We start from the raw sequence: 20,370 nt of genomic DNA on the forward strand, positions 1-20,370 counted from the left end.
GGCTACTCATTCATTACAGCGGACGTGGAAGCATGAAGAAGCGCGTTTTGTTTTGCAAGTGTTGAATAAAGATTGTTGACCTTGCCGAATCAAAAATGTCACATTAATTCAGTCATAAAACAGATCTTTGCTGTATTCTTTGACAGTCTCTGTAGTAATGGTTTTAAACGTTATTAAATCTTACATCGGTTAGTATTAAACTGTCGTGGAAGCGCTATAAACGCCGTGATTTGAGCTATCCGATTGGCCAGCCCAATCGGAGAGCTGGCCCCAGATCTCCCGGTCAGGTGGAGTTTCTCTTTTCAGACAAATGAAATGGGAACACTTTGCCTCCCGGTGCGCAGGGCTTCTGAAAAAGTGCACATACCGCCAACAGCGCAACACAAAAAAAACAAAAGGAACACAAGCCTTTATCACAGCTTTTATAGTTGGCTTTTCTACAGAAATGTTTGATGATCGACTATGAATGCCTTGAAGATCGACAGGTTGGTGACCAACGGTCATTTGCATGGTGAAACATGTTACCACTGACAGCTAGTGGCACTATACACTAGCAACACATTACCATCACAGAACAGCTCACATTAGTTCCACATGTGCTAAGTTAATCATACAAATATAAAGAGCCAGTTTAAGCTTTAACATTGTGTTTAGATTGATTTAGGTATAGCGATGCCTTCATGAACAGGTTGGGCAGCCTAAAGAAGAATGAAAGGGAATACACAGTTGGGTCCTGGTTCCCATCCTGTTTGGAAGGCAGGGATGTAGCCTTAGGCGTGACTAACACAGCACTGAGCTACATATTTTTACTTTGTCATAAAACTGCATTGCAACTCACTGTGCTCTGTATCTAAGGTAGATCTCAGGGGGGGGGGGGGGGGGTTAAGAGAACAGTTAAAGAACAGTTAAACTAGTGTGATTTGGAGGAAGAATTGAAGTCACACTACACCAGTTCCAGTGAAGAAATCACAGCAGTAAACTTTCTTCCTGAATCTCATTTTGAGAATTGTATTTTTGGTTGTGACATTAAGATAATAGCCTACACCAGATGTTTAGAAATGGGTTGTAATATGAACTGATACCAAATCAGTTTGTGTAATGCTTGACGCTTTCAGATGAATAGGACAATATAGCCTAACGGTTTAGAAATGAAGACAAAAAAAGCTTAATGTCTGGATTGGTACATGTTCTGTGAAGTGATCGACTATTTAAACTTTAGTAGGGCTGAATCTGAAAAAAAGGCTGAATCTGTTGGCATCCGTGTGACATCTAATACCCCCCCATACACTGCAACAAAGACAGCACTGTGTAGGTACCCAAAGAAAGCCGGGTTTGAAACTGGGAATCCACAGACAGCTTACCAGGAAACATTGCTCGCTGCCTTTACCCTATGTCTGTGCTCTGTTTGCATAAGGTGCATGACATTTGCTCACGACTCCAATCAGTGACCTCAGTCAGATTAAACCTTAAAGTAACTGCTCTCGATTTCAGTGTCCATCACTCAAGATTTAAATTGATTGGAATTGTTCTTCACAAACTTTGTCGGAAAACAGCCAATAGTATTAGATACGCATAGTTATATTATCACAGCAATGAAAATATCCTAATAGGAAACATAATCGTAAGATAAAAGTCACACAGGATCTAAATACAAATGCATGACAGTGCAAAGTTGAGTTTATGAACAGGCTAGTTACAGAAATGCACCAGAGTTCGGACGGGAATCCTTCTGATTTCTGTATCTGTGTGTTAGCCACACTCCCAGGATCTGAAATTAGATGGAGAAAAAAAATGGGTGAATATGTGAGTCAATTAATACTAAAGCACAATATACACTGCATGTACAAAACATCAGAACACCTTCCTAATATCTGAGTTGCATTTCCTTATGCCCTTAAAAGCCACAATTCGTTGGGGAATGGACTTTACAAGGTGTGACGTGTTCCACAGGGATGCTGGCCAATGTTGACACCAATGTGTCCCAACATTGTGTCAATTTGACTGGATGTCCTGGTGGACCATTCTTGATACCCATGGGAAAGTGTTGAGCATGAAAACACCAGCAGCGTTGCAGTTCTTGACACACTCAAACTGGTGAGCCTGGCACCCATTACCATACCCAGTTGAAATCTTGTCTTGCCCATTCTCCCTCTGAATGACGCAGACACAATTCATATATCAAGACTTGAATCTCCTTCTTTAACCTGGCTCCTCCCTGTCATCTACACTGATTGAAGTGGATGTGACATCAATAAGGCATCATAGCTTTCACCTGGTCAGTCTGTCATGGAAAGAGCAGGTGTTCCTAATGTTTTGTACACTGTGTTAATAGATTTGGAATTGTTGAATTCATTCCTGACGTCAAAATCAAAAGTCTAAAATGTAGAGTGTATTGATGACATAATATAAAAATGCAGACAGTAAAAGTCCCCACTACAAAGTGTTCTGTTTTCAGTTCCAATTTACATAGGAATCCCACAGCCTTTTACTATGTTACACAGCAAATTCCACCCATTGCCACTGCATTGCTATGAGGCTACAGCAGGTTGCTAACCTCTGTGAAGCTGAAGAAGCATCCAATCCCACCCACAAAGCGTAAAACCTCCTCAGCATGACTTTGGATGATTGGACCACAAGGGTTGCAGGATAATGGGTTGGAGAAACAGTCCTGTAGTGTGAGGAAGCAAGTAGACAGGACAGAATTTAAGTAAAGTGTCCATCACTCAAGATACTGACAAACATGTTGCTGGTTTTTACTGCTAACAAGCCAGCATCTTTACCGCGTCACAGGTGCCATTATAGTTCGGATGGAAGAAGCCACAGCAGTTTAGAGTTTTCTCCACATCCTTCTGAGTGGCCTCGGACTTGTTCCAGCCCACCTCTAGGAGTTCTTTCTACAGTGGGGGAAATGGATGAAGCGGTGCAGGGAGATGAGGCTCTGGTCACATAATTCAATCAGCATGTCATCAGAGTGCTTCTTTGAGATCAACTGGAAATCATTCACACTTTCCATTTATGTTGTGCATTAGCCATTTGTCAAATAGCTAATACAGGACATAGAAGTAAAGTATGAATGATGTCCAGTATTTATTTAAGGTGTTCTACAGATTAAGTGGTCATGAGTCACATAATACACATCATTTATTGTCACGTACCTGCTGCTCTTTATTGATAGCCAGACATGCGGCAGACACTGACAGCTGCACCATGAACACCAGGAACAGGATAATCATGTACTGAGGACAACTAAGGAAGCTCACATGTGACAACCAACTAGGCAACACTAGGCTGTGTATTTGAAAGAGAATTGTTCATAAAGTGAGAAAATAGCAGTTAAGTGTAGTCTGGATAGAGCAGTTAAAAACACATTGAGACTAGGATCCTCTAGTATACAACAGTTCTCTGTGTTTGTTTCAATATGTCTTGTGTTGTAGTAGTTTGTATTCACCTGACTATGTAATGATATGTGACATGAATAAAACACATTACAATTACACAAAACCAACCCTGTGTAATCATGTCACATGGTGATGAAAGGATCTAGGATCAGCTTCCCTTCCCCCAATCCTAAACATTAGTTGTAAAAATGCAAAAAAAAAACATGACCCAATTTCAGTGTCTAGGGGCAACTTCACCCTACTCCTGATTGAAGGATACAAAGAACAGCAGGACCTGGTGGTGCTTCAGGGCACCACAGAGGCCCACGAAGGCCACAAATAACAGGAAGATGCCCACACCAATGATTCCAGCCACCACCCGAAAACTGGAGACCAGGCCAAACCATTTCCCCCAAGCAGCTACTCCAATCAGCAGCAAGCTCACCATCTGAAGACCAAGCACAATACAAAGTGATGACAGAAATCCACTGGGAACGGAAAAGCACTGAAAAGGAAACTTCATGCTGATTTCTTTGATGTGGGCAAAGTCAACACCATCTGTATTCAGGCTACCACCTTCAGGCTGATTAAAGTCTGTTTAGATGAAATAAATACATTGAATACATAATACAAGACTTGTTAAGACATTTACAAAGTATCACATTGAGTACTTTGATTATATATTAATTGCAAGAATTGTATGACGATAATGTATCACACTTTACAGATATGGTTTAGACAAATGGTTCCCAACCTTTTTCGGTTACTGTACCAACAAAATGTTGTTCTGCCGCGTGTAACCTTGAAGTAATCCCATAAATACATTTTACTAGTAGGTTTATGGTATCATGAGGCTTCTTAAGTACCCCCAGTGGATAGGCCAAGTACCCCTGGTTGGGAACCAATACTGTAGACTGCATTAACTGAGAGACATTTGGGCAACTGTTTGGAATGTAGCCTACCATCATTTTGATAGGTGTCACAACGACTTAATTTGCACGACAGCCTTCTTGCCCTGGCTATATCATTCTTGGCTAGAATCATGTTGTCTTTTGCACTTTCATTAATAGCCTATCATCAAGAACAATACGGTCCCATATGGAAACATCTGTGCGTGGTACTTACAACATAAAGTATGTTCAGAGCGCATAGGGAATTCTTCGTGCAAACAAATCCTCCGCAAACCATTGTCGATACTCGTTTTTTATCCTCTCGAACAAAGCAATTCTCAGACTCAAACGTATCAGAGTTGAAAAGTAATTAAGTCTTATCATTGAATGTCAAACAGTGCCTGTGGCGTTTTACAGGTGGGTAGGATTGCAAGGAGGGCTCAGTCCAGGGAAATAGCTTTTCAACTTACCTGATTGGTCGTCTTGAAATTATGACTTCACATATGCAAATATCGCAAAAACATGGTGTGATGGCTGAGCCAAGTGATTACCAAGGCCAAATGATTACCAAGGTGTTATTTTAATTCCCAGATACTGTGCATGTTTATTTATTTATCATTTATTTAACTAGGCAAGTCAGCTAAGAACAAATTATTATTGACAATGACGGTCTACCCGGGTCAAACCCTAACCCGGACGACGCAGGGCCAATTGTGGGCGGCGCCCAATGATACAGCCTGGAATCGAATCAGGGTCTGTATTAACGTCTCTAGCACTGAGTGCATTAGACCGCTGCGCCACTAGGGAGGTTAACTAGGACTAGACTGCACTCTAAGACATTTCACATGAAATATTCCCGAACGAAAAATAGAGGGCAGTATGCTGCAAATTCTGCATCCAAAAAGTTTTTACTGCAATAATTTTGCAGTGTAACTGCAGTTAGAGTGCAGTATAACTGCAGTTCAACTGCATTTGCAATTACTGCTTCAAAATACCACGGTGGACTGCAGTTTCAAAACTGCACTCTTTTTTTGTAGGGGTTTAATCTACAATGGATGAGGAAAAATACTTTTGAAACAATGGGAGCATATAATGACTGGTTATGACACTAATGTATCTCGAATCTTTATTTTTTATTTGGGACATTGATACACTATTGCTTTTCAATAAAACACCTTAATATGTATTATTCAAGTTATGAAAGTGTGCTAGTGCTTATGGACAAATGTGATGAATTATACCCCACTAAAACATATTGAAGAACACCGACGGCTAGAGCAACAATGTATAAAATATGTACAGTCTAAACGCTTCAACATATCAATAATTGACTTTCTAAACTTCTGTGGAACTGCTAACAAATGTTGAAAAAGGGGGGAGAATGGGCTTTGAAAGCAGTTCATATTATGCTAAATAATTAAGGTGTTGCAATTTTGTATACTGCAATAATATCTGTGCTTATTATTTACTTTCTGTGTTAATGTCTTCAACGGAAGAGAAACATTTGAAATAGTTAATATGAATTTCAATGCCCACCCCTGTATTGTACAACGTGGTCCAGTCTGACCACCTTTTTAACCCCAACAGCCAGCTAGCAAGACTCGCAAGCTTCAGGATGAAAACCAAACATCGCGATAGTCTATAATTTAGTGTCACTCATAATTATCAATATTTGTCTTATTTCATTCACAGATTATTTTTTTTTACATACAATTGTAGCCAATATGTCAGCTCCGAAGAAGGGAGATCTATCTTCCACTGAGAGGGAATTATTCGTAGTTATTGCTGCAGGTAAAGCCTCTTTACTTTAATGCTAATGCTAGCTAGCTAGACAATACGCTTGCTACTGTAGTCTAGATAATATATCTGAGATTCATGTACCATTTTTCATTTAGCTAGTACGTTATCTAATGGGTTAAATTATGTTTCTAATGGTGGTGGCTATATGGCTAACTTGATAGCTCAATCCAGCAAGTTGCATTGGAAGGAAACTTGCTAACTACTATAGCTAGCTAGCCAAGCTAATAACGTTACTACAGATAGTTATAACTCTGCTAACGTTAGTACTGTTCTAGAAGTTATGTTAGCTAGCTAGCTAGCTAGCCAGTTCATGAAATTGCTTGAACAGTTTTCTAGACAAGACAACTGTTGGTTGTTTCAAGCCTTGGTTAGCTTGAGGCAGTGTTCATAGCTTTAAATGCAATACAATCCCTTGAACGTACAGCATGCGTGTACAAGTAATGATTGACCTTTGATGCTTTTTCTCAGGAAATGTTCAAGAAGCCTCAAGATTATTGGGCTGCAAGGATGTCAGAGTCAACTGTTTGGATGAGGTAAAGGCAGAAATGGGTTCGAATTTTTCAACGATATTCTATTATAACATTAGTTTTTAAGTTATTGATTTATGCTCTTCATAATTTGTCAGCAAACTGGACAGTAAGGAAACGACAGGCAGCATGTCTCTTTTTGTTTCATAACATTGCCTATGTCTGCTCCTCAAGAAGCAGGCAGTGCAGTACAGGCACTCCACAGTTTAGCAAAGGCTATTTTCCGTAATCTCATTGTCCTATATTGTGCATTCTACAATGTTGTGCAATGGGAAATTTCTTTGCGTAGATTTAATTCAGCATCATTTGTCTAATGGGCTACTTAAATTATGCATATCTACAACATACACTACTGACAGTTCTGTTTCTCCTCCTCAGAATGGGATGACTCCCCTCATGCACGCTGCATACAAGGGCAAGGCGGACATGTGCAAGCTGCTACTGCAACACGGGGCAGATGTGAACTGTAATGAACACGAGCATGGCTACACGGCACTGATGTTCGCTGGGCTATCAGGTAGGCACATTTTCTCACAGTTTGTATCGCTGAGAAAGGATATCCCTGTATATATCAGGTGCACCATGGGGGAATTCGTTGATTTGACTGTGTGCGGTAACTCTTTTCTCCCCGCCTTGCCATATAGGTAAGACTGATATCACCTGGATGATGTTAGATGCAGGAGCGGAGACCGATGTGGTCAACTCCGTCGGGCGAACAGCATCTCAGATGGCTGCGTTTGTCGGTATGTACAGTAAGGATTTCACACATAATAAAAAATCTAATCAAATCACATTTTATTGGTCACATACACATGGTTAGCAGATGTTAATTGCGAGTGTAGCGAAATGCTTGTGCTTCTAGTTCCGACCGTGCAGTAATATCGAGCAAGTAATCTTAACAATTTCACAACTACCTTATACATACAAGTGTAAAGGAATGAATAAGAACCCTGGTCCCGTGTGGCTCAGTTGGTAGAGCATGGCGCTTGCAACGCCAGGGTTGTGGGTTCAATTCCCACGGGGGGACCAGGGTTCAATTCCCACGGGGGGACCAGGATGAATATGTATGAACTTTCCAATTTGTAAGTCGCTCTGGATAAGAGCGTCTGCTAAATGACTTAAATGTAAAATGTAAATGTAAGAATATGTACATATAAATATATGGATGAGCGATGGCCGTGCGGCATATGCAAGATGAAGTAGATGGTACAGTATATACATATGAGATGAGTAATGTAGGGTATGTAAACATTGTTTAAAGTGACTAGTGATACATTTATTACATCCAATTTTTTATTATTAAAGTGGCTAGAGATTTCAGTCAGTATGTTGGCAGCAGCCACTCAATGTTAGTGATGGCTGTTTAACAGTTTGATGGCCTTGAGATAGAAGCTGTTTTTCAGTCTCTCGGTCCCAGCTTTGATGCACCTGTACTGACCTCGCCTTCTGGATGATAGCGGGGTGAACAGGCAGTAGCTCGGGTGGTTGTTTTCCTTGATCTTTTTGGCCTTCCTGTGAAATCGGGTGGTGTAGGTGTCCTGGAGGGCAGGTAGTTTGCCCCCGGCAATACGTTGTGCAGACCTCACTACCCTCTGGAGAGCCTTACTGTTGTGGGCGGAGCAGGTGTCGTACCAGTCGGTGATACAGCCCGACAGGATGCTCTCGATTGTGCGTTTGAGTGTTTTTGGTGACAAGTCAAATTTCCTCAGCCTCCTGAGGTTGAAGAGGCGCTGTTGCGCATTCTTCACCACGATGTCTGTGTGGATGGACCATTTCAGTTTGTCTGTGATGTGTACGCTGAGGAACTTAGAACTTTCCACCTTCTCCACTACTGTCCTGTCAATGTGGATAGGGGGGTGCTCCCTCTGCTGTTTCCTGAAGTCCACTATCATCTCCTTTTGTTTTGTTGACGTTGAGTGTGAGGTTATTTTCCTGACACCACACTGCGAGGGCTCTCACTCACCTCCTCCCTGTAGGCCGTCGTTGTTGGTAATCAAGCCTACCACTGTAGTATCATCTGCAAACTTGATGATTGAGTTGGAGGCGTGCATGGCCACGCAGTCATGGGTGAACAGGGAGTACAGGAGAGGGCTGAGAACGCACCCTTATGGGGCCCCAGTGTTGAGGATCAGCGGGGGGCGGCCCTTCAGAAAGTCCAGGACCCAGTTGCACAGGGCGGGGTCGAGACCCAGGGTACTATGGTGTTAAATGCTGAGCTGAGCTGTAATCGAGGAACAGCATTCTTACATAGGTATTCCTCTTGTCCAGATGAGATTGGGCAGTGTGCAGTGTGATTGCGTCATCTGTGGACCTATTGGAGTGGGTCTAGGGTGTCAGGTAGGGTGGAGGTGATATGATCCTTGACTAGTCTCTCAAAGCACTTCATGATGACGGAAGTGAGTGCTACGGGGCAATAGTTGTTTAGCTCAGTTACCCCATCTTTCTTGGGAACAGGATCAATGGTGGCCCTCTTGAAGCATGTGGGAACAGCAGACTTGGATAAGGATTGATTGAATATGTCCTTAAACACACCAGCCAGCTGGTCTGCACATGCTCTGAGAACACGGCTAGGGATGCCGTCTGGGCCGGCAGCCATGCAAGGGTTAACACGTTTAAATGTTTTACTCACGTTGGCTGCGGTGTAAGAGAGCCCGCAGATTTTGGTAGCGGGCCGTGTCAGTGGCACTGTATTGTCCTCAAAGCGAGCAAAGAAGTTGTTTAGTTTGTCTGGGAGCAAGACATCGGTGTCCACGACGGGGCTGGTTTTCTTTTTGTAATCCGTGATTGACTGTAGACCCTGCCACATACGGACACCGATGGAAATGTTTTTGATGTCTGTGACGTAGAATAAACTAGAATGACTTCGTATTGGCATTGCCCCCCTTTATTCTGATTGTGTTCATTAGGGCACATTCTGTTTGGAGCCTTATGAATGCAACCTCTGTCACAGTGAGACTTCGGTACTTGTTTCTCACCCAGGTGTATCTCCTCTCCCTCTCCCCAGGGCAGCACGACTGTGTGACGGTGATCAACAACTTCTTCTCGCGGGCCAAGCTGGAGTATTACACCAAACGCCAGGGGCTGGAGAAGGAGCCCAAGCTGCCCCCCAAACTGGCAGGGCCCCTCCACAAGATCATCATGAGCACCAACCTCAACCCCGTCAAGGTAAATACCACCACTGCTGTCTCTGGGCCACATTATGGAATAGTGGTTTTGGAGTGAGATATTAAGTGATGCATATTTGATCAAAGCAATGTGTACACCGGACCACTCAGACCAGCAAGGATATCAGGCAAAAAAAAGAAAGCAGACCTTTTCTGTGGGAGAACTGTAAAAGACAAAACACAAAGACCACCAATATAACCCTATCTGCTTTGTCACCTTTTATAAAGCATAGCTTTTTGGGGAATAGTGGTTTATGTGGCAGTTGGCAATGCATCCTACATAGGGAGCTGTTATGTCACCTTTTATAGTGTATGAGACACCACCCCCCCTTCTCTCTCTGTCTCCCAGATGGTGCTTCTGGTGAAGGAGAACCCGGTGCTGGCCGAGGCGGAGGCCCTGGAGAAGTGCCGGCGGGTGATGGAGCTGATCTGTGAGAAGTGTGTGAAGCAGCAGGACATGAACGAGGTGCTGGCCATGAAGATGCACTACATTAGCTGTGTGCTGCAGAAGTGTGCCTCCTTCCTCAAGGAGTGCGACGACAAGCTGGAAGGACTCATCAAGAGGTGGGCGAGGGTTTTGGACTGTATGGGCTTGTTTCCCGGACATGCATAGAGTATACACATATGAACATGTAAATACATATGGGGCCGGTTTCCCGGACACTGTTATTACTATTTATTTTTTTATTAAACTGGACGGACAGAGGATGTCAATGCAAAAAGTCGGAAAGATGAGGAAGAAATTGATGTGTAATGCATATATCTGGCTGCACTGATGATGTGTAGAAACACTCTGACGTACTACATCTTTTTGTTTGTTATATATACTGTATTGCAATGTGTATATAACCCCAGATGTCATTGCTGTCCCAATGCAGCTTGTTGAAGGGCCGGGACAGTGACGGCTTCCCGCTGTTCCAGGAGAAATTCATCAGAGAGTGCATCCGCAAGTTCCCCTACTGCGACGCCACACTGCTGCAGCAGCTGGTCCGAAGTATCGCTCCCGTGGAGATCGTGAGTCAATCAGTCATCAATCAAATTGATTTATGAAGACCTTTTCCATCAGTAGTTGTCACAAAGGGCTTTTACAGTCATGCTCTCTCTCTTTCTCTCTCTCTCTCATGTGATGTCTGTCTGTGTATTTAGTAATGACTAATTTTGCAACATCAGTTTGAGTAAAGCTCCACTCGTAATAGTTTCCTGTTGTGGGCTTAATAACCTTTTTAAGCTTTTATACTGTTCGGCCCGGTTTCCCGGACAATGATCAAGCTTAGTCATGGACTAAAAAGCATGCTCAATGAGGATTTCCCATTTTAAAATAGATTTTTTTTTAGTTCATGACTAGGCTTAATCTTTGACCCTTAGCGTCATTTTCAATTGTTTGTACTGTATATTTAGAATTTTCTCTCCCATTTCCCCTTTCTGTCCTGGTCAGGGTAACGATCCTACAGCCATCTCAGTTTTGACCCAGGCTATAACAGGACAGGTGGGCTTCATGGACGCGGAGTTTTGTACCACCTGTGGGGAGAAGGGAGCAGAGAAGAGATGCTCCATCTGTAAAATGGTAGGCACAATGCGCGTTTCTACGGTAACTTATATCCACTGTCATCATTCATAGACCTGCAATGGTCAATCTGTCATTATGTATCCTTGCATCTGATGCATGGGCCTCTATTTTTCCACCAACACGTGCAATGTTTTTGTGTTCCTATAGGTGATATACTGTGCCCCAGCCTGCCAGAAAATGCACTGGTTCACCCATAAGAAGGTCTGCAAGCAGCTTCAGGAGCAGAGAGAAAAGCACGAGGCAGAGTCAGCCAAGCTGATGGAGCGACAGAGGAAAGGTATTGGAGAAATATTCTTGGGCTGTACATTTTCATGTCACCTCTTGTTTAATTTGTATATGTCTCATTGTAATTTCCAAGTGACCATGGATTACATTAAACACCTACTGTACATTGGTTACGAAGGGATTCTTGGTTTTGAATAGGACGCCTCAGCATCAAAAGTGGTAGTTGGCTTAAATAGTCTTTCCATTGCGTTGTGTTACAAGGCATCATGCTAACAGTGGGCTCCTTCTGTGTTTCTCAGAGCAGAGCCAGGCGGTAGAGTCGGCGACAGGCTCCATGCAGGACCTCTCAGTGGGACCCAATGAAGACTCTCCGTCTTCCCCGTCTCCCTCTGACAACCAAGCAGACCCCCCTCTCCCCAGCCCTGTCTCCACCACTCCAGACACAGAGAACTGAGGGGGGGCCTGTAAGGGACGTCCAACACAGGTGCACAATGCCTATACACCCTGCTTTCTCCCCTACTCCAGGTCTACACTGTTGTCCTAGAAGGTCTAAGGGAGGCCTGCCGTGTAAGGCACAACAGTTAACCTGGGGATGAAGTAAGCAGGAGTTTCACACAAGCTTAAGGCCTAAACCCATGGGAAAGGATCCCTTATTTATTGATGATCTGACATTGTTTTCCATCAAAGCAACGCAACATTATTGCACACGATGGAAGAAGGGTTAGGGTCACGAGTGTCTATGCTTTAAAAAATATATATATAAAAATTCTTTTTTTTTTTCTTTTTTTTCATCATTCATATTCAATGTCTATGTAGACTAATATAATTATGTTGATGGTTTTTGTCCAAGAGTAATGGAAAGTGCTTCAGGGAGTGTGATGTAAAGAAGTAGTAGTAGATTTAATTGCTATTCTGTTTGTTCATGTCCTTTTAAAACTAATAATTCTGCGTCTAGTCATTTCCTTAGATAATAGAAAAAGGACATTGTTTCCAAACATACAGTACAGTGGCTTGAATTGGCCAAGAACAACATTATTTTGAAGTTACTATAACCTCCTGAAAAAGAAACTTGGCAAATACCTCTAACAATGTTGCTGTTTTGTTGAATACTGATGTTTCAAAGATGTCAAATGACTGATTGTAATACAACAGAATAAACACCACAGTACTGTTTCTATGTGCTTTTGATCGTATGACAGAGTAGACTCGCCTGGGTATCAGTCTGTTTGTATCAGTCATCATGCCACTCCTTGACATGCCAAACACTGTTTCGTATGACACTGCGTTATGATAGCACAAACATCTGGGATCAGGCTAAGACTAGACTCCCCTCACATGGGAAAGATGCTTAATGTAGACCAGTGAGGATTCAGACTCCCAGAGTTCTTCCTCAAGTTCATCCTGTACTGTGTAACAATGAACTGGGGTGTCTGTTTGTAGTGTGTTAGTAATGAGGAAACTGATTCTATTGACTGGTTTAATTCAGCTAGAGCTCCCTCTACAGGCTCATACAACATGACACCACACTGGTATGACCTTCAGGTGAGAATCTCAATTGTATTTCCTCACATCCTCCTCCTTCTCAAAGTGTAGTGGAGCAGAAGATCTGAGGTTCTTCCCCTGGGATATTCTCTCCTTGGCTTCTCAAAATGCATTGGAGGAGAGGACATGAAGAATCTGTTAAATAAAATTGAGATTCACCCCTCGTGTTGCTGGTGCAGTTAGCTGAAGATGACAGTGAGGATGTTGGCCCCTGGCCGGTTCCATTCCCCTAGCTTTCTCTGTTTGGCGGTGGAAATGGCCTTCCAGTCCACAGTGGAGAACTGCATGATGGATCTCTGCATGGCCCTGCGCACACTGGTATCTGCTGTTTCATCCAATGGGCTCCTGGGCAGAGATAAGCATCACAGGGAAGCACATATACATAGGCATTGAAAACATGCAATACTTTAGGAGTCATACATTCAATTGTAGAATTTGTATCATGAGATAGTCACCCATATCCCTTATTTGTGACTTACTTTAAATGTTGTCTTGAGCCATAGTGACCTGCAAGTCAGATGAAAATGATCAAATTGACTGCATATTATCTCAATTTTTCAAGTCAATATATTAAAAAAGCTGGTGAATTGCAATATAAGGCGAATGCTCGTCTCCTTTGGTACGGTACTATGTTTTACCTTGAGCAAAGTGTCATCCCTCCCCATAGATGCCAGTCTCTCTACTGGCAGAAGTCTCTGCGCGCCTGCCAAATGCCAGTGACTGGGGGACACAATGGCGTTCTATACTAAACGGCTGTAATGAACTGTTCCTCTCCTCCTGCTTCACCTCTGGCAACCGGGCATCACTTTAGGTTCAACAAGGATCCCAGACTTCATATCCACTCAACTTCACACAACAATGTATTGTAACAGTTTCACTAGTAAGTTGCTTATTTTCCAATTTTTGGAATATGATTTCAATATTTGTTGACATACCTCTTCTATCCAATAACTGCACTGACGGCAAGTTATGGACCACATATTGATGATATCTGGTCTGTTGTGAGTAGCGATTCAGGAAAAAAGCTGGAAAAGCAATTGTCAAACTTTCATCTACAATACTGTATCAAATCCAAAGGAGGCTGGTGGGGCGAGGTAAAGGAGGACGGGCTCATTGTAATGGCTGAAATGGAATTAATGGAATGGTATCAAACATGGAAACCACATTTGACTCCGTTCCATTTGTTCCATTCCAACCATTAAAATTAGCCCATCTTATATCTCCCCCCACCAGCCTCCACTGGTCCGATCTGTTTCTTCCTCACATAACCATGTCAAATGTGAGGGCCTTGGACTGTACAGTATCAGTGGAATCCCTATTCACTCACTGACAGTGTGGAGATGCTGCAAGTTCCTCAGCTCAGCCACGCAGTCCTCCAGCCTCTTCATCTGGTGTTTGTGCAGAAGAAGAACCCAATGGCAGGTTAGGTGTCTCAGGGCGCCAAGGAATGGGAAACATACAGTAAAGACAGTAGCCTGAGTGCCAGCCTGTTTCTGCTCTCTTAACAACTCGATGTGAAATTGTCATGCCGAACTTGGCTTGACAATGATAGCAATGGACTTCGCAAGAGCACAAACAGATCTGGGAACAGGCTATAAAGACAGGATAGGCATGTCTGCACTTGGGGATGGAAAACACAGATCCACAACAAGACAAACTCACACAGAGAACATGCAATGTTATAGCATATGCTTAGGAAAACAAAGATTGTAATATTTACCTGAAATAGATATTTTATTGTTTTGGAGCTAAAGTTCTGTTATGCAACAGTTGAGGAAATGGTAGAAGAGTTTGTTAATTTGAAACATTTAAAGAGCATTATGGAGTCGATATGGGGAAATTACATTTTTCCTTTCTTGGCTATTCTGACATGATATGCCTCGTGTTTAAGTGTCACACATTCCCACATTTAATATAACTGTATACAGTATCATTATCTGTTTGTGATGTTGGCTACAGTATCTTGTTGTTATTCAGCCAATAGTATCTCAGCATGGATAATCTTGACAAGTCTGGAATATTGACAAGTATAATATGATTTAGTTAATTTGCAAAAAAGCATTTTATGTAACATAATACTGGCATATACTGACATGATAGATATTTTCCAACAAATTATAATTTACAGGTCACATCACATCCACAGCCTTGCAATGAATAGGGCCTCATTTGACATTCTCAAGTTATAGATTCCGTAGTTAGAAGTAATGATAAGACTACTATTTGGCAAGGTAAAGTTGACAGACATCAATGTCCCTCCTGATTCCATACTCCTGGAGAGCATCATCAATGTCCTGTATCTTCAAAATATTTGATCAATCTTTTAGGTAAGATAAATGAAGTATAGTAATTCAAACACACCTCCATGTCGATCACCCTATGAAGGACAAACCAAACCTGACCAACCGCCCTACTACAGTAGGTCTACCTGTAACCAGGAAACCCCTGTTTTCATTTTGAATCATAACAATCAAAGAAAGCTGTTCTCTTGTTCATCCTCAGATTGCACAGGTTTCAGAAATGTATTTATTCCCATGCTATTTGTTTTTCTTGTGGGACAGGAAGCAATAATATATATATTTTGTTATAATGTGAGGCTAAATGATAACATTCATAATATGACCTTAACCATGCTGCAATTCAATTCCTTCAACAATGGCAACAACTGGTCAGTAGATGGCATACTATCTCTACCCAGTGTATTGACTGTAGGGTGACAAGTTTCAGAATGACATAGGTTTTCCCTATATTGCATGCATTTATTTCATTACATTATCGTGGGCCTGTTATTGAACTGTGGCCCAAATTCACAATTCTATTCTTCAGAGTAAATTGGGATATTTCACAATTTTGACATAATAATTCATATCAATAATAATACACAATTGGGAAAATGAAATCAGTACCTTGAATCTGGTGGCTAAAGGCAAACCGAGAACAGCTCTCTGTAGAATAAGACACACATCCATTGTCTGCATTTATACACTGGGCTTCCTTGGGGATTCATACTGAATTCTACGCACCCATGAACTTTTTTCTCTTGGCTTTGTTCCCATGTTATGCATTCCTTTTGTCCCTCTAGTCCCCCCGTTCCCCCTCGTATTACCACATGAGGGTCCTTCCTGCTAATACACACACTCCTGTCATGTTGCTTGTCAATATGTTAATAACTCACTGTGTGTGTGTGTGTGTGTGTCCGTGTGTGTTTGTGCATGCAGGAATGTGTGTGGGATTGTGTGCCTGTCCCTTTACTTCCCACAGGATTATGTCACCTGATCTACTCCTATATGTCACCGTCTCCATGGTCTGGACACATACAGACGGTGCTGTCTCAGCTTTCTGCTCCTTTAGATGGGAGAAACATGACAGTGGCATATCGTATGAACTTCTGCATCATTCACCCCATCACCTAAAGGACTGTAGATGGGAAAGCCATCCATGTATTACTAGTCTCCTGGGATAAAATGGTGGTATTGTCTTTATTTTGTGGTCGGAAGTGAGGTAGGTGAAATACCTATTTAGTGAAATATGCCTTGTATGTAAGTAAAAAGAGACAAGGCCATTAGTTACAAAACCAACAATAGTATAAAAATATATTATGGCTTCACCTTTACATGTATTCAGGCAGATATTATATCACAAGATACAGTACATCTGATTTGCTTTCAATGCTTTCTGGTATTCTACACAGGAGGAAGGATGCCCCTATATTTTAGGTTCATATGATAATGACACTGAACAAAAGTGTATCAGATTTCCTTCACATGAGCAACAATTAGTGTCTATGTGTGACACTTCTTTTCAAATCTGGAAGACAAGGCTGAAGTGAATGCTCCCACAGAAGTAATTATATCTCTCCTTGCCATGAGTAGCACACACACAAAGACTCCAGTTAGTCTAGGCACTCCAATCATTAGGTGTAAAAATGACAGGGGATTGAGAGGTCGAGAGGAAGAGAATGACAGAGACCGAAAGCAAATTACACTGACCATATCAGCTTTCATTTTTGAATTAAGAGAGTAGGTGAGACTGCATGTCAGAACATGGAAGATGATTAAATGAGGGAATAAAAAAAAAAACATTTAACAGAAGAAGAACACATTATTGCAGAGACCAAAAGTGGAGGCTCTTCTAATATTTTGAATAGATTAAATGTGACGAATAGATGGGGATCTGAAGAAACACAAATTACACAATAGCACCAAATCCCATCAATTGGAGAGACAGGAACAGGATCACTCCAGATGTTGTACATGCGCTGGCTCTGTAGCGCACAGACAAATGGGCGTGGTTATCCAGTTACGCCCAGCCTTCAGTCAAGAGACCCCATGATGTGCACCTGAGCGGTTGCCAAAACAAGACTCGGACAGGCCTATATAAAACAAGCTCAGAACGTAGTAACTCTGCCGCAGACATCAGAGGCACAGAATCAATTTACCTGACACGGGATATGCTTATTCCCTACATCCCCAGAAGCAATATGCACTTGAGCGCATGCAAGACGTGCCACCTGGTATTCTTGTTTTGTATTCTTGTGAGGAGTTGCCAGGCGTTCAAGAATGATGGTACGGAGATCCTATACTCGCACGTGGGTACTCCTGTGCAGGATGCCCGGAGCAATGTCTCTTTAAATCGGGCAAGAAACGGCGGGAGAGGCGCGGGAAATACTGCTGGGAACGATAGAGTTGGTGAGTATTGTTCAGTATTCTTTCTCAAATTGAGAAATTGTGCTTTAAGGTTTTTAACTATTTTCCTTGGTTTTTAACTTTTGTAAACGTTTTTTTTTTTAAATTTCAAGACAAGTGCATAGACATATTTATCCCAGCACAAGCAGGTTTATAGAGGTTTCTACAATTAGGTTGTTGAGATTGTGTTCTCTAAATTAAAATATACTACAGTCTTAATGTAAAAATGTAACTGCTAAAACTACAACCAGCTGTTATATACATAGTGGGCCTATATAGTACAATAGGCATGTGTATATATATATAGTACAATAGGCATGGATATGATCAGCTCTGGTCAGTAGCTAAGTAGTCACACTCTCCAGAGACAGTATCAGATGCCCCCACTGAGTGAGACCAGGCAAAGCTTGGCACTATGATCTTCAATACACACACACTCCTGGCAGGTGTCCAAGCAGGGCAGTAGAGATGAGTCACACAGGGCAGCCAGGCTAGTGTTTGGGGAGTGATCGTGTGTCAGCGCCACTGAATGGATGTGTGTTCCCATACACAGGAAGTCTGTGATTCTGGCACTGTTTGACTAGAGCTCTCTAAGGACCCCGAGCATGAAGTAGAGAAAGGGAGCCTCTCCTATCTTCATTCATCAAACTCTGTCATAGAGAAGGGGGCACATTGTCACAGAGGTGTATGGCAGTCTGTGAATGGTGCCCTGGCTTGGATTACAGGGTGAGTGAGGAGCTGTAGCCTGGAGCAGAACAGTGCTGATTGTCCTACCAGTTGCCTGCTGATAATCCTATAGGAAAGCCAGCTCCATTGACATAGCTCAGAACACTAAAGCCCTTCCTCTCATGCAAGAGCAATGCACCATTTCCTCTCTACAAGCCAGTAATCAGTATAGGCTTATAGTCTGTGTCAAAAACCTCCAAATTAACTAAATAGACGGCTGTGTTTGTAAGGTTTTCTGATCAAAAACCCTTTATGTTACCTGCAGTAGAATTTAAAGTGAAACCAAATAGTTTGGGGCCACAAAAGGACATTTTAATCTTCACTAGATGTTCAAAGTTGTTTGATTCTCATCGTTATTCTGTTTCTCTTTCTTACAGATCAGAGAAGTCAAGTTGGCTGTAGAGAGCTGAGGTCCACCAAGTACATCTCTGATGGCCAATGCACAAGCATCAACCCCATAAAGGAGCTGGTATGTGCTGGTGAGTGCCTCCCCGCTCAGATGCTTCCCAACTGGATCGGCGGCGGCTACGGCAGAAAGTTCTGGAGCCGGAGGAACAGTCAGGACTGGCGTTGCGTCAACGACAAGACGCGCACCCAACGCATCCAACTGCAGTGCCAGGACAGCAGTACAAGAACATACAAAATCACCGTGGTCACCTCGTGCAAGTGTAAGAGGTACTCCCGGCAACACAACGAGTCGAGCCATATGAAGTTTGAGGAGCCTGCCTTGTCTCGGCCCCAGCTTCTCCACAAACACAAAGCCAAAGCCAAAGCCAAAAGGAGGCTAGGGAAGATCAAGCTAAACGAGAATTGGCATGAAGCAGAGCCCTAAGGCAGGACTGCAGAATGCCTCAGTGAATGTGGTCTTGGATTATCTTTTATTGGGACTGGCTTGTTGTGAGGAGGACCACTGAAAGTGACTTTGTAAAAGCGAATGGCATTGGTTGCTTGCTACATCTGAGGACCAATGGGCACCATTGAATCATTAGCTAATAAGATGAAATTAACCTAAATGGGGTCATCATGACCAATAGAACTGTCTGGAACTTTAAGATAATTCGCATCATTCAAGTTCTTGTATGACAATGTAAACCTGCTCTTCACTCCATTATACAAACACAGTTTTACAACCAATATAATGTAATAAAATAAGCTCTGCATGAAAAGGGGTTTCCCATCACAAAAGCACCACAAATACACAATGTAAATATGTGTACATATATAGTATGATATCACATGTCCTCTGAAGTATGGTAACAGATGTATAAACGTTTTCTATAAGATGTATATGATGTAATATATATGTTGTATTGCTATTCATTTGATAAACCTTTTAATATGCGTCACACATATTTAGCAAAAAGCTGTCATTGATCATGTTTTCATTTGAAAAAATAATAAATGTTAACATAAATTTCACCTTATTGTATGTTGATTCTTACATTAGAGATCTAATTTGCCACTTTTAAAATAGAATATTACCCAGTATTATTTTTTTCCCCCTGCAATTATTTAATGTCCTAAGGGCCGTTTTCAAGTTCTTGTTTCATTGATGTAAATCCATGTTCTGTGGTAGGCTACTTACACATTGTAATTTAGTTTTAAACATATCTTGAGTGGCAGTGCATGTCGACCACCTACAACTATGTAGGCCTAACCCCAAAATGTTCAATGGAACATTAGATGGCATTTCAGTGTTGAAGCATGTAGATCAAGTAATCCCATATAGTATAAACCTACACATACAATTATCATATCACACTAGTTATACTTCTGCACCAGATCAAGCAAGCTTGAATAAGTAAATGAATATAGCAGGTAGCCTGGCGGTGAAATGTTGCTGGTTCGAAACCCTGAGCCGACTAGG

The 20,370-nt window shown here is 42.1% G+C and overlaps 3 protein-coding genes across 4 annotated transcripts; 2 read left to right on the forward strand and 1 right to left on the reverse strand.

Annotated features, from left to right (window-relative positions):
• Positions 1–407: 407 nt before the first annotated feature.
• Positions 408–4,705, reverse strand: LOC120047585 (tetraspanin-13-like). Its single transcript, XM_038993121.1, has 6 exons — positions 4,503–4,705; positions 3,658–3,825; positions 3,156–3,236; positions 2,781–2,894; positions 2,555–2,668; positions 408–1,768 (listed from the first exon to the last, which is right to left on the reverse strand). The coding sequence occupies exons 1-6, from the start codon at positions 4,563–4,565 to the stop codon at positions 1,694–1,696; spliced, it is 615 nt and encodes a 204-aa protein (XP_038849049.1). The 5' UTR covers positions 4,566–4,705; the 3' UTR covers positions 408–1,693.
• A 1,148-nt stretch (positions 4,706–5,853) lies between these two features.
• Positions 5,854–12,743, forward strand: LOC120048365 (ankyrin repeat and MYND domain-containing protein 2-like). Its single transcript, XM_038994282.1, has 10 exons — positions 5,854–6,058; positions 6,536–6,600; positions 6,973–7,111; positions 7,239–7,337; positions 9,599–9,759; positions 10,108–10,322; positions 10,637–10,772; positions 11,194–11,322; positions 11,473–11,602; positions 11,850–12,743. Exons 1-10 carry the CDS (start codon positions 5,992–5,994, stop codon positions 12,002–12,004), a joined length of 1,296 nt encoding a protein of 431 aa, XP_038850210.1. The 5' UTR covers positions 5,854–5,991; the 3' UTR covers positions 12,005–12,743.
• Positions 12,744–17,503: 4,760 nt separating this feature from the next.
• On the forward strand, positions 17,504–19,912 carry LOC120047586 (sclerostin domain-containing protein 1-like). 2 transcript variants are annotated; one of them, XM_038993123.1, is made up of 3 exons: positions 17,573–17,749; positions 18,122–18,147; positions 18,891–19,800. In XM_038993123.1, the coding sequence occupies exons 1-3, from the start codon at positions 17,573–17,575 to the stop codon at positions 19,333–19,335; spliced, it is 648 nt and encodes a 215-aa protein (XP_038849051.1). In that variant the 3' UTR covers positions 19,336–19,800. The 2 variants fall into 2 exon arrangements, with proteins under 2 accessions (XP_038849050.1, XP_038849051.1); XM_038993122.1 differs by lacking the exon at positions 18,122–18,147 and having other exon boundaries at positions 17,504–17,780; positions 18,881–19,912.
• The last annotated feature ends 458 nt before the right edge of the window (positions 19,913–20,370 follow it).

Source organism: Salvelinus namaycush, chromosome 5 (assembly GCF_016432855.1).
Source record: "Salvelinus namaycush isolate Seneca chromosome 5, SaNama_1.0, whole genome shotgun sequence".
Classification (NCBI taxonomy): Eukaryota; Metazoa; Chordata; class Actinopteri; order Salmoniformes; family Salmonidae; genus Salvelinus; species Salvelinus namaycush.